We start from the raw sequence: 13,524 nt of genomic DNA, 5'->3' as shown, positions 1-13,524 counted from the left end.
TGGCAGTTGTATAACGATGTGCATTTTGATTATTCATCACGAGGTAATTCTTGTCAACATCGCAGGCGGTAGTATACAAAGCGAAGTATAAGTAAATGGTCTTTAGATATCGTTTTCCAATACTGCGTAGACAGCGACACGCTCTTCCGTGTGCGTACACTTGAGCAATATAGCGTTCGTCGAATAAGTCTCACGAGCCGTAAGCGGCCAAAGGAATGTCCGGTTACGTGTACTCGAAATCGTTAAAGTAGACAGAGACAGCTGAGCTCGGTGGCTTTGAGGGCATCGCGCAAATTACGGATCTAAGGACGAGCGTCCTAGAAATGCCGCTTTGCGTAAAGCTGAACTGATTGAGTGAGGCGTTTTAGTATGCCATGAGTGCATCGCTTCTCGAAAGCACACTCAAGATCTGAGAAACCGAGAACGTTGAGTCGAGGGAATACCGGTGGGAAATTCTGAAGATGCTACTTCGATTTTCTCTTCATTTGATTCGCCTCACCGTTCTGTTATATACGAGCAGATGCATTATAATTAAGAGTAAATTTACCGTCGTGCGCGCTTTAATCTCTGCATTTTATCACTTTACGTTCCGTGCATATCGAATTTTAAAAAACCATTACGTAACGCGAATCATTTATCAGAAAGCATTATCGCAAAAATCGTTGATTCGTATATGTATTGTTGAAATAAGAATTTGACATTTATGTACGTGAAACTTGTAATTTTATTATACCGAATTTCATTCGCAATAATTATGTTAGCTACTTCGTAGTGATCATCGCCAGCTCCGTGAAACTTCTTAATTTAGTATCGTCTGTTTGGATTTCTGTTGCAAACTAGTAAAAAAAGCGCTCGGAGAACGCAGTTATTGCGCGCGGTAACGTTATATACATACTCGCGTTCTCCTCCCCCCTCTCTCTCTCTCTCTCTCTCTCTCTCTCTCGAGGTGAGAAACTTTTGATTTACGACGCACTGCCCGACCAATACCGTGGCTATGGCGCTCTGCAGCGGCACAGTAGAAAAGTTTCCTGGAGACCAAGAACGCTCTATTAGTACCATTCGTTATTTTGTTTCCTCTCCCGTTCGTGCGCGAGCGGCCGTATAAGAAAAGCTCGCGAGAGAAGCTCCGCAGTTCTCGCGCCAGAGGGAGGAGGAGAATCCCTGGAAGGATATCCGCCGGCGGTTCCAAGAGACTCGGATAGTTTTTCGTCCCGGAAAACTGGTTATTGATACTGCAGCGCGAAACTTCCCCGGAACTTGCCTGCCCGCCGCCGCCGCCGCCGCGCGTCGGAGTACCTACTCGCCGTGCTCGAGAAGCTACGGCGATAAAAACATATTTGCCCGTGCCCGATGTTAACAACCTCCGCCGCCGTTCCCCGTTAACGTTTTGTCATTACGCTTTTACGTTATACTGTTACACACCACGTCTGAAAACTCTCTCGTCTCGTTGTGCCGCGGCGTGTATACGCGATCGCGATTTATCAAGCGTTCCTATAATTGCCCGTACGCGCGCAGTATCTACTTTAACCGAGAGAATCTTGGCCAGTCGCCAGCTATCGATTCGCTTCTCTCTCGCCTAGGCGGACGTCAGTATATATTTATAATCCAGTTAATCGTGCTGCTCTGTATTTTAAGACGCGTCTGTCGCGACCGAGCTCTGCCCTCGCCTCTCCTAGCTTCCAGTCTTCGTGAGTTACGGGAACTCTTTCTTTCGTGAGAAGCATTGAAACTTGTAGAAGCGAAATTTCTATTATGAAAATGTACTATTATAAAAATGGTATAATATAATTATGTAATTAGAGTATCAATATATTGTGTGCAATTACAATCTGCGTTTTTATTTACGCATCTACACGCATTAACAATTAATTTATGTTTCTGTTGCAGTATCTAAGTGCTAACAGAATGGATACGTCAAGAAATCGAATTAGAAGAATGGTCGGCTTGCTCTGGTTCTGCTTCTTCTTCGCGGCAGTCCTGGCTGAGGGTACTTTGGAGAAACTACATGAAGGTGAGTAATCGCTTAATATATATCTTGGGTGAATTCTTAAATAAACATATTTTTATTTCAATTTTATTTCGTATTAAAAAGAGACGATATAAAGAAGCCCGATCACTTTGGTATATCGCAAAGACTACTGCCTCTTCAATTGGGTATCGCGAGTATAATGAATAACATCGTTATATCGCCACGGTCGTTTAATGCAACGATACTGACAGCACGGCGGTGTGCTGATGATAAATTTCAATTTAATGTATTGGATATTCCACCTTTGAGGGCTCGTTAGCGTAATAACCGGCTGAAAGGGCGTGACCGGTTTTTCGCAATTATATATTTTCCGACAGAGCGTACCGAGCACCCTGATAAATGATTGGTATTTATCAACGTTCCGTATGGCTTAAAGAGAAATGAGAAAAATATAAATTAATTGTAATAGGGAATTAACCGAAATAATATTTGAAATTACGCGGTATTACGGTTGAACAAAGATTCTGAGGGGGATTTGCTAATGAATATTTATAATTTTAACGTGCAATATATTGATTAGAACTGTATATGCCGTAAAATTAAGAATCTGCAATATAATATCGCGAATAATTGGACAAACATCGAAAAATACGCAACGCAACGTGTGAGAAACGGCGATCGTCTCGCTGCAACATTACAGTCAGCGGCAAGAATGCAAGAGAAATGAGCGCTCGTCTGTGAGTGATTCTGATGCGGTATCCTATCGATCGCTTGAATTTCCCCTGCCTCGCAGCACGAGCGATCACACAGTTTGTAGAAACGAGAGATAAACGTCTATCTCACTACTGGCCCGAGAATGGGCAGACGTGCCGGCGAGCCGGATAGAGCACGATGAAGGCGAAAACGAGAAGAGATGGACGGGACCGTAGAGTACCGAGGGGGAGAGATAGGCGACAGAGAGAGGACAGACGGAAAAGGCGAAGAGAGAGAAAAACAATGAGACAAAGTGGAAGAGAACGACAAGGGAATGGGAGAGCGAGCCAGTTGCAGAGCAACTGGTCCGTTATATAGAAAGCTACTTTAAGGCATATTCATAATGTAGACACCTGCCTGTGCGTTGCTCTCTTTCTCCTTCGCATCCGCATTCAGTCCCTCGTTATCCTGATTTTGCACCACCGCGCATCGCTGCGCCGCGCCCCCGCGAGCGAAATGCGAGGAGAGTAACGTTGGCGACCGCGAAGGGCACCATATGATTTAGCCATAAATTCGATCTGCATAACAAGCCGTGGGGTTCCTCATGAATAAAGTCATTCGTATTTCGGTATTAATCGCGCCTCGCACCGGGGCGGTAAGCGCGAACAGCGAAGCCGAGCGCGTTCGCGCTCTTGTTTCCCGTCTCTAGAAACGCACTACCGGCGTTTTAACGAGCTATCGGAAATTCCGATCTTTTAGACCATTCGAGACCAACGCTTGGACCGTTTAATTACACTTATACCGTACTCGCGAATGTTCGCGCGATATATAATAATGACTCACTCACGCTGAAGACCGTGTTCGATACAACAACAGCGATCGCGTTCGCACCTTTTTTTCCTATACATTTCGTTTGTGTTCTTTCCATATTTTTTAATTTGCGTCAAGATTATGTAAACGTTGAGGGAAAAGTTCTTACGGATGTATCATTTTGCGTGTTTGAAATGTGGGGGATCTAGTTTCTACGATTTTTCCTTTAGTAATAATGCGAAAAAATAATCTCTAGGAATACGCGGTGTCTATCTGTCGTAGCGATTTTGATGTAACCGAATGGGAGGATACCGTGTTATAAGCGACCAATGTGCAAACTAAAGTGGTTTTACTAAGTTTTCTAGTAGAGAGTTATCTATCGCGGTCGTAGTAGGTAGCGTGGATAAAGTATCTATACGCCTTCCGGCCGATAGATACTCCTCTTCTTGCTTCCTCTTTAGTTCTCTGTTCACGAGCGTAGCAGGTTCTCTCTCTTTCTCTTTTTCTCTTTCTATCTTCTACAGACCCAGTAAGCCGCGTTGCAACTTCCAACTGAATAAGCATCACTTCCGCTTCTGACGATGTAGCCTTTGATGTAATACCCTACGCCCCCCCCCCCCCTCATTGCCTGTTTCTTCCCTACTTTATATCTCTATCATTTTTATCGTACACCTGTCATTTTTCTGTTGACCATTCTGCGTTATCGTGTTTTTTTTGTATACATATTTTTTTCCTAGTAATAATGCGCTTTATTTTAATCCGTCATTACTAAGACGTGGTATGACAAACTCGAGATACGCACTAATAGATATAGTATCATTTTTACACTGTTCTGTATTGATAGAATAAAAAAGTTTGTTTAATGATTAGAGATTTTAATAATTTTATTGATATAATTTAAGGGATTTCAGGGGAGCAAACTTAATTTAAAATATTTTACAAAATTTCATGTTATAACAACTTAAGCTCTTAGATTAGCTGGATTTTAATAAAGCCCACCTTGGTAATCGTACTATCATTTTTTTTCTTACAATTAGTAATACTGGGTTAAGGAAGATTATGGCCAAATTTCATTTATACTGTACAAGAACAAAGGCCAGGAAAAAATTTAATATTTAATTTGGAGGACTGGTTTATTTTTTCCAGGATAGATAAATCGATATATTACCAAATTCGATCGTATACGTTCAGCATGTTGCAGTCGTATTAAACGATCGATTGTGTTATCAGTTTAGAAATTACGGCACAGTCGAATGATTCAGTACGTTTATATCGGTAAACATGCAACGACATGGTACAGATATTACTTGTGTGAGAAATGAAGAATGGCTACAATTATACGCGACAGCGCATGGACATCGCGATTCATCAAACGGCATTAAATCTATCTCTCTCCGTCGTGAGTGAGATAAGACCGTGCTTTTTTGCTCGCGAATACACGCGCGAGACGCACGTCCGGCTGGAGCTTTGTTTCTCTTTTGCGCGTTACGTGGACTCGCCGATCCCGCTTCCGGCTTCCGGCAGACTTCCGCCCTCGTAGCACCCGTGAAAAATTGCATTCATCCGTCGACAGCACAACGTACCTCCTGATGACGCGAAACGCGACGAATCTCTCTTTCTGCAGAGGTTCTCTGTCTTTCGCAATTTCTCGTACAATCTCTGGCGACACAGTGCCAATCCTTTTTCCCTGTTTTTTTTTATCGACCTCCCATGTGCATGTACATATTTTCTGCGTCAATTCTATCTCCATCATCGGTGGCGTCATTTTGTTACTCTTCTCTCTCTCTCTCTTTCTTTCTCTCTATCTCTATTTTCCTCTCTTGTACTGCGCGTCGCTTCGCTCTTTTTGCTTAACAGGGCTGTTTCCCCCTACGGGCAAGATCACATCCATCATCCGAGGCAACCAAATCTCGGCATTTGTTGAGGTCTTCATCTTCCAACTCCATGGTCACAGTGGCTCCTTTCAACATCGATGAAGGGGTCGTTGGTGGCGGGTCTGACACAACGCCGTTTCACCGTGTACATTCTCACGTGTCAGCACTCAATTTCGTGTTATTTGTGATAGTCCGCGTTACATTTGCTTGCCTTCAAACGATGTTTGCTTTTAAAATACATTTGTATATAAAAAGATGGTAAATGAAATGAGAAAATCTAATCTACTCGCAAAATCGTGTTAATAGAACAGTGAAATATTGAATGTTTGAATTACATAATGCCGTGATATTTTGAAAAAGAAACATCGCGTTATTAATTTAACAAAAAATTCTAAATTTTATTGCATACTTACATTTAAATCCGCGATACACAGGCGGTTATAATTTCCTGGTTGGCATAACGAGGACAACTTCGTTATCGGGATTCTCATTAGAGATAGCTGGAGCATCCCGGCGATTTGATCATGCGATTTTCTCTTTCTGTCGTATACCAGTGATTGGAAATCGCTCTTGTCGTTAAGCCAAATCGCGTTTCTAGATTGTCTCGTTACCTGGAGCTATTCTGGACACCTCGGCCCAGGGACTCGATAAGGTAGGGTCCGGGGCCAGAGGATCGAACTAAAGCTCGGTGTTGTGAAAGTCTGGGGTCCAATTATCAGCCTTTGCGGGATTCAAAGCAGCTTGTATACCTTTATTATGTTCGCCAATCGCCTACAATACACCATTAACGATGGTCTGATTTACGTATCTATCTCGTACACGGCGTTTTCGATTACTATTTGATACATGTATGTCGGATGTATACTCGGAATGGCGACCTGGCTATGAGAACCTTAACCTCTTTATAAATTATAAAAGAGCAGGCGTCGTCGTCGTCGTGTCGCTCCATATGTAAGTATATTGATCCTAAGAGGTCAATAAACGAGGTCACGTTTAATCTTCCGCAATTATGTAAAGATTATGATAGTTCCGAAATATTGGATGATTAATAAGAGATGGGATATTGACTGTGTTTTATTGGACGCATAGACTTCCTTGTTTATGTCAAAATGTATGTCAATCATAATTTCTGGATTATTAATTGATAATGGATTAACGATTACTTAAACTTTCATTTATACCTATATCCGTGTTTACTGTACAAAGAAAGGGTGAAAAAAGCGGCTATACTCAGCGAACGATCTTTCAACGATCGTTATTCGAAGTCAATTATACGGGCTAGCGACGTAGTCGCTACATACTGTGCCATAGTTTTCCACGTGATACGACACAACGGGTCATTGGCATAATGAAGAAACTTGGCGCGAGGGAAGTGGTCTCGGGACTGAAAGGAACGTGGAGCGCGCCGGCGTGGAGAACGATTTCGGGCGAACTTTATCGCTCGGGCGACCCGGCGCGGCGTGACGACGGGGGCCCCGCGCCCAATGCAGGCCAGTAAGACAAAGAAGAATAACGGACGACGAGCGAGGGGGACGGGCGAAAAGTTCGAAAATGCGTTGAAGCAACGCCAGGATTGGCGCGGAACAAAGAGGACACGGAATGGTGGAGCGTGGCACGTTTATCTTGCACTTCTTGCGGTCCTCGCTACTCGCACACCCTTACCGCCGTGTCCCTCTGCGACCTCACCCCTTCTCACAGCCGCCGTTTGTTCTTTTGATTCTTTCCAGTCACTTCACCGCCATTGCCATTGCTCTGCTCGACGTTGGCTTCCAAAGTAACCCTAGGGATCCTTGTGGAAAAGTTTGGTTATTTAATTTCCTACCGCGGGAGTCCGTCAGCTCTCGCCTTCCTCTTTTCTCTTTTTATATCTTTCATAGCTTCTTTCGCTCTCGCTATTCTCTCCACATCCCTCTCGCTTCACCGTCACTCATGACACGCGGCCGTCCACTTCTCTTCCGCGAAGAACGATCGTTCTTTTCGAGCTCTTTCTGTATTGTTCGTCGTGAGATAACTTTACTTTAAGGAGAAAAGATTTGTCGCGTGTGATCTTTGCGAGGAACACATACAATCGGCGTTATTAAACGTTACGCATCTGGTTCTGAAAATATCTTCCGCGTCTGTAATTCTTCCCTTATCTCAATATCCCGATTTCCTTGCCAACCTTTCAGTGCTGGAAGATTACTTCTTTCACAGAACGATAAAAGCAAGAAACTCATTTAAAAAAAAATTTCCATGCAGATTGGAGAACGTTAATTTTCACTCATTCCTAAATCTTTTCAGCCAATTGCCACCACCTTTTCCCATTATTAATCTACTGATTGTTTCTTTTTTTATTTAACTCTACGACTGTTTTGATCTCTCGAGTGTACAACCGAACCGTCGCGTTATCCAAACGAATCTTTTCGAGTAAGGGTCCGCCGGCGGACATTCCCGGATATTCGCCAGCATATAGCAACACTCTCCACAGTTCGTTCGCGACAGCAACTGTGATCCGGATACCTGTCATGTATATGTGCATGCGTGACGCACGCGTGTAGATATAGAAGCGCCGGCGTACAATTCAGTTTTACTCTGAAACGACTCATTTATATGCGTTCGTTTGATTGAATCTCTCCCGCATAGCCCTCTCGTTCTCTCGCCCCCCTCTCTCTCCCTCTCTTTCTCTATCTTTCCTTCTTGTTCGCACCCTCCCAACCGAATCTCCCCCGATAGTCGCCTCTTTTCGCTTATACGCGCCGGCCTCTTCTCTCCCTTCACCCTCGTCAACGCCAACGCGGTTAGCTGTTTCAATTTCCCCTCGCTGCACAAAACTGAGAGGCGTACCTGTCGTCTGTTCTGTTCTCGCGCGATTCCTCTCGTTTTGTTCGGCGCTCATTTCTTCCTCCTACAGATTGGTTATCTTTATCGCGGGTATCTATACGCTCGTGCTATTCTGTACGAATGCATCATCCTCCGCACATGACGTATCGTTATTATGGATATATGTGACATTATTTGTCGACCATAATCGCGCGAATTGCAATCGAGCTCGTGGTCGAGTAATTATATGCGTTTGAGAATGATCAATCCGCTTATTAAGAAATAGTGAAATTAAGCGATAATTGAAATACGAAACGGAATAATATACACATACTTATAAAGCACGCATTCTATAGTTGAAAGTCAGAAATAACAGAGGAATATTTTGAAAAAAAGCCAGCTCGGAATTTGCGGCAGATTTTCTCATTGTCGTTTTTCGGTTAACGCTTCTGTCTGATTCGAGGTGGAAACGCGTGAAACACGGGCGATTATACGGGAGAAAACTCGATGGGCTTCGCCGATGGAGGGACACGGAATGGATCTCCCCGTCGTCGTATTTTAGGGTGTGCGCGTAATGCAATTATACCTTCACCCTCCGGCTTCGGATTCATGAATATCAACGCTCGTTTGATTTGTATAATGTCGAGTTATTGTTCCGGAATCGAAACATCGGACCGCATTATTCCAGCTCGAGTACCAGCGAGATTCGGCAAGTGAAGGTATTTCGGAGCAAAATTATCTTCCGGTCATTGATTATAATCTGATACGCGCGCTTCTATCGATAATTAGAAGGCTATGCTTCACATATACAGGACAATATTGATTTAATAACTCACTGGGAACGGCTCTCTCCAAGAATAATCGAACACTTCAATGATTATCGCCCGTCTAGATTCACTCCACTTTAATCAAGCATCTCGATCTGAACGATTAACCGGCCCGCAGACACGATTTACGGCAATCGTCCCGAGCGTGTATACGACGGAACCACTGGAAATTAATAACGCCACTAGTATGATATCGAATGCGCCTGCTGGTCCGCGGCTTTTGGTAACCGTTCGCAACGCCGCGGTCTAAATGCCAATAGGGGCGATATTACTGCGCACAGTGTGCGGTTGAACGCGCGTTCAGCCACAATCATTTTATTTTATTTTCGCGCTGCTACATCGTTAAAAATTCGACATATTGAAAAATAAACTAAGTGGTAAGCTCCGAACCACTTTATACATACGAAAAAGTCGGCGATTCATTGGTAGAAGCATCAGAAAGTGCAAAAGTACGATATTATTATTAATTTAAATCACTAATATGCTCTGTATATCGGAAATCTCTCGACTAATTTTTCGATAAAAAAGAAATCACTATTTTATTGATTATATTTTAAGAGTTTCCTATGGGATAATTATAGACGCGCGCATCGATCTTTCTTGTTAGCCACTCGATACTCGTTTCGTCTATATTCGATATTCAATTGACAGTTCTAAAGCCCCAAAGTTCCACACCGGCGGGACGTATCGATCGTGTCCACACGCCACAAAACGCTCTCCAGGATGGACCGTTTATTCCGCCTGCTTGCTGTCCAATGACTAATTACTTCAGTTAACTGCTCGTGAAAAATGCACTACTGGCCGAATACCCCAAAACGGAATGTATAATCAGGCCGAATTGGTCGGCCGGGAGATCGGGGGCAGGAGAGTACGACGCGAACGGGACGCGGGGAAATGCATGATCGTTTCGAGGGAACGTCACACTGTAATCACTGGTAATGCAGATGGCGCGGCTACGCCGATGGACGGCATCGACAATCAGCTATATAATTAGAGACCTCGCCCACCAATTAAGCCGCATTCATCGAACGCGACCACCGAGTTGCGCGAGCGTCTGGCTCGCGAAAAGCGTGCGGCTGCTAGGCGCGAGTTGATGCGCGACGCAAGCAATATATGCTCGTTAACGTAATTACGCGCGCGCACTGTTGATGACGCTGACCAGAAATCTTCATCTCTCCGTTCTTCTTCGTGAAAAATCATTTAACGTATATCACATGTGCACGCGCCAATCGTATAACGTGATAGATCGTTCCGCTTTAATCATTACTAATACCTAAAATGCAAGCGATTTGGATACGCTATATCTAATACCGATCGTGATGGTTGTTTCGGTTAATTCGAAACCTCATGGCCTCATACATTATTCTCACCTGGCGGAAGATAAACGTCGATATGAGGATTTCGCATTGCCGCGACGTATTGTCGTGACAGGCGTTTCCTGGGCGAAATCCATTTGTAGAACTAACGCGGCTAATATTTCAATGTCGATCGAAGTTACTATCACGCGCGGGCCGCGTAACGACTTGCTCGAAATGCGTGGCGTTCTCGTTTTTCCGGCTCGGCTAGATACACACCCACACACGACGAATCGTTTAACTGTCGCTATCGCGTTGTCCAATCTCGCATATCTGCCGACGACCTGGGATCTGTTACGATACAGCTGGTTGTGATTAAGCGATTTCTGCGGATTAAAATCGGCATTCGAGAATTGTCGTGGAATAGTCATGACTTCTTTTTACATAAGCCATTTACATGGAAGAAAGAGAGAAGGAAAAGAAGGAGGGAGAAGAGAGAGAGAAAGTTCTAAACGCGAATACGAAGAGATACGATATAAATGTGCGAATTTCTTATATTTGACGGATACAGTAATTTACTTGATTTCGAAAAAATGCTATTGTGCATGTAGTCTTGTCGTTAAGCTCAAAATAATGCCGGCACCATTTCGGAGCTAAAACCATTTTGCGTTACATAATCTTATACCCGCGGCCACTATGCTCGACTCTATTAACAGTATTACAATCTTGTTCCTGTATCGCTTCCTGCACTCGTATAATCTTCTAGCAACGTTTATTCAGCCTATTATAAGCGCACATTGAGAGACAAAACCCTTATTTATTCGAAATTTACAATATTGGTAATGTTTATTACTAATTAATAGAATAGTAGTAGTTGATAATGCTATCGCATTATCATCAACGCAACTTAATTTTTAATTATTAACATATTACAATTATAATATACACGATATATAATAGAAATATGGTCATTAAAGAGAATGGCTATATATAAAGTATGACGATCGAAAATTTCTGATTAAGACTCTATGACGGTGAAACTAGAGAGGCACGGACGAACGTTTTCCATTACACAAAAGGCTTTTATTAACGTTACCGTATACCGTGTCATGTATTCTCTCAATATTATTTCTCGTAGCGGAGCAACCGCAGAGAGGGTTTGCTCTAGGCACCGAGACTCCTCGTGCAGTGGTGTTTGAGCACTCGCTTAACACTGAAACTACCACCTGAAATCGCGACGATTTCCACGATTGTGGAAGCGCAATTCGGAAGAGAAGATTCTCTCGTGTTGGCCTTATCGGAAACTATTTTAGCCGACGAGCGGATACTATGCTCGCCTATTACACGCTTTCGTTTCTTCCCGATTCTATAGGGACGGACGGTATGTTGTAGGATCTAATCTGGCATATGTTACAGTTCTGGTTCGATCGTTTTTTGCTACATGCACGTTGCTTCGATGGTATCGTTGCGAAACATCGTCGATCAGTCCGGCTATAGTCGTTACGCTTCATCTGAACGTATTATAAAAGTGAATATGAGTGAGGTCGTAAGCTTGAAGAGAGACATTTATAATTTATTAGAGAATCATTATACGTATTATAGTTCGAAGTGCATTGTTCGCGAAACATTAATAGAGACTCAGACCACTGAGTAGGATATTTTACAGGTTAAACGTACGATTGTGATGGAAACTTGGAATTAATTCGATCAAGCTTTCCGTTACGATCCAATTTTTCTTGTGGACATCAAGCAAATCTGTTCGAGGCCACGCGGAAGGGTGGACACGAGAGTAGCTATAAAATGAACGGCTTTGTGCCGTCGACGCGTGATACATCTCACTTAAATGCGGCCTACGATGTCGCTCGGATAGCGGGACACGACAGGCGCCTGTTTGCCAGCGGTTGCTAACAAGACGCCAGAGTGGACTACACGAAAACAGGCGAGAGACAACGCCTTTGTGCGCGTTTCGTTTTTTTTTTTTTCCTACACTATTATTACCCATCGCGCCGATGTTTATTGCCCCGATGTACGATGTACGAGCGATGTACAGGTAGCAGCTGGCTCGCACACAAACACGCATAACCGCACGCTGATGAACGTACATGGACGCCGAGCTTAACGCGTTGCTCGTACAGCGCAGTTTAATACGGCTGGGTGATCGTAAAGCCCCGGTTCCACGATGCGAGACGGAGGTCGAGGCAGGAAGAAGGGCCGTGCCAAGGGGGCGGGCCAGGTATCGATATAATCGAGAGAGGCTTGCTTGTCTCATCAAAGTGCCACGCAGACCTACCATAGCACCGGCAACGGCGGCGACGGCGGCGGCGGCGATAGCAACAGCAACAGCAGCAGCAGCAGCAGCAGCAACAGCAACAGGAGCAACGATAACGCCGACGGTAGCAGCCCTCGTTAAGGCAAAAACGCGAGAGATGATGGATGGATGCTAAATTGCATTAATTAAATCCACCGTGACACCCTCGGCCGACGCAGCCCTTGGTATCACTCGGCGGCATTGCTCCGGCATTGCTCCGGCTTGTCTGTGATCGAGACGTGAGCCGTTTAACAGAGTATGGGTCACTTTGATGATCACACCCCGTGCAGACCTCTCCCCCATCCCTCGCGCCTTCTCTTTCTCATGCACCTTCTCGTGATGGTCTTGTTCCTTTTCCCCCTTCCCGTACTTCACCTTCCTCACAACGCCCGTTGTCATCCGTTGTGCTAAAGAGGTGTTCTATCAAAGACGCTTTACCTGACTGAATATTCTGTGGATCAGAACGGAATGCGGACTGTGAGACGCGTTTTACACGGGCTTTGCTGGCCGGCGCAATAGCGCGTTCTAATCGACCGCAGACGCATATTATGGCCCGTACTAAAATTAGCGAACCTGAACGACGCTTTGTTTTCCATAACGCTACTTGCGAACGATTTCTTGGAGGAGCATATGTATGGATTTACTATCAACGAATTAATTGACGCATACGTTGATTAATTAAAGAATGAAGTATATAAATTTAAAAAATAACGCAATTCTTTTTGTTACACCGTTTTATTAACTTCAACAATGTTACATAAAACTTTCAGAAACACACATTCAGAACATAACACATAACACTCTACAAATTTTGTGTTTCACAATTACAATGCTAAATGCATTAACAGCAGAAAAAGTAAAACTAAATAATGACAATTGCGCCATTTCTATTTCTCTAAATTTCATTTCTCGAATAGCGTAGATGCTCTTGCACCGCAATCGTTTATCA

The 13,524-nt window shown here is 43.9% G+C and overlaps 1 protein-coding gene across 1 annotated transcript in view; it reads left to right on the top strand.

Moving 5' to 3' along the window:
- The window catches only part of Sema2a (Semaphorin 2a), a 320,164-nt gene that overhangs the window by 165,357 nt on the left and 141,283 nt on the right, over positions 1–13,524 (top strand). The window contains exon 3 of the mRNA XM_077399561.1: positions 1,888–2,011. Coding sequence (XP_077255687.1) covers positions 1,888–2,011 — 124 coding nt within the window. The remainder of the gene's footprint in view (positions 1–1,887; positions 2,012–13,524) is intronic.

The sequence above is a fragment of the Temnothorax americanus genome, unplaced genomic scaffold (genome assembly GCF_048541705.1).
Source record: "Temnothorax americanus isolate GAGA-0224 unplaced genomic scaffold, ASM4854170v1 Scaffold13, whole genome shotgun sequence".
Lineage (NCBI taxonomy): Eukaryota > Metazoa > Arthropoda > Insecta > Hymenoptera > Formicidae > Temnothorax > Temnothorax americanus.
Note: the sequence above shows the minus strand (reverse complement) of the source record. Positions and strands in the feature narration are given on the sequence as shown.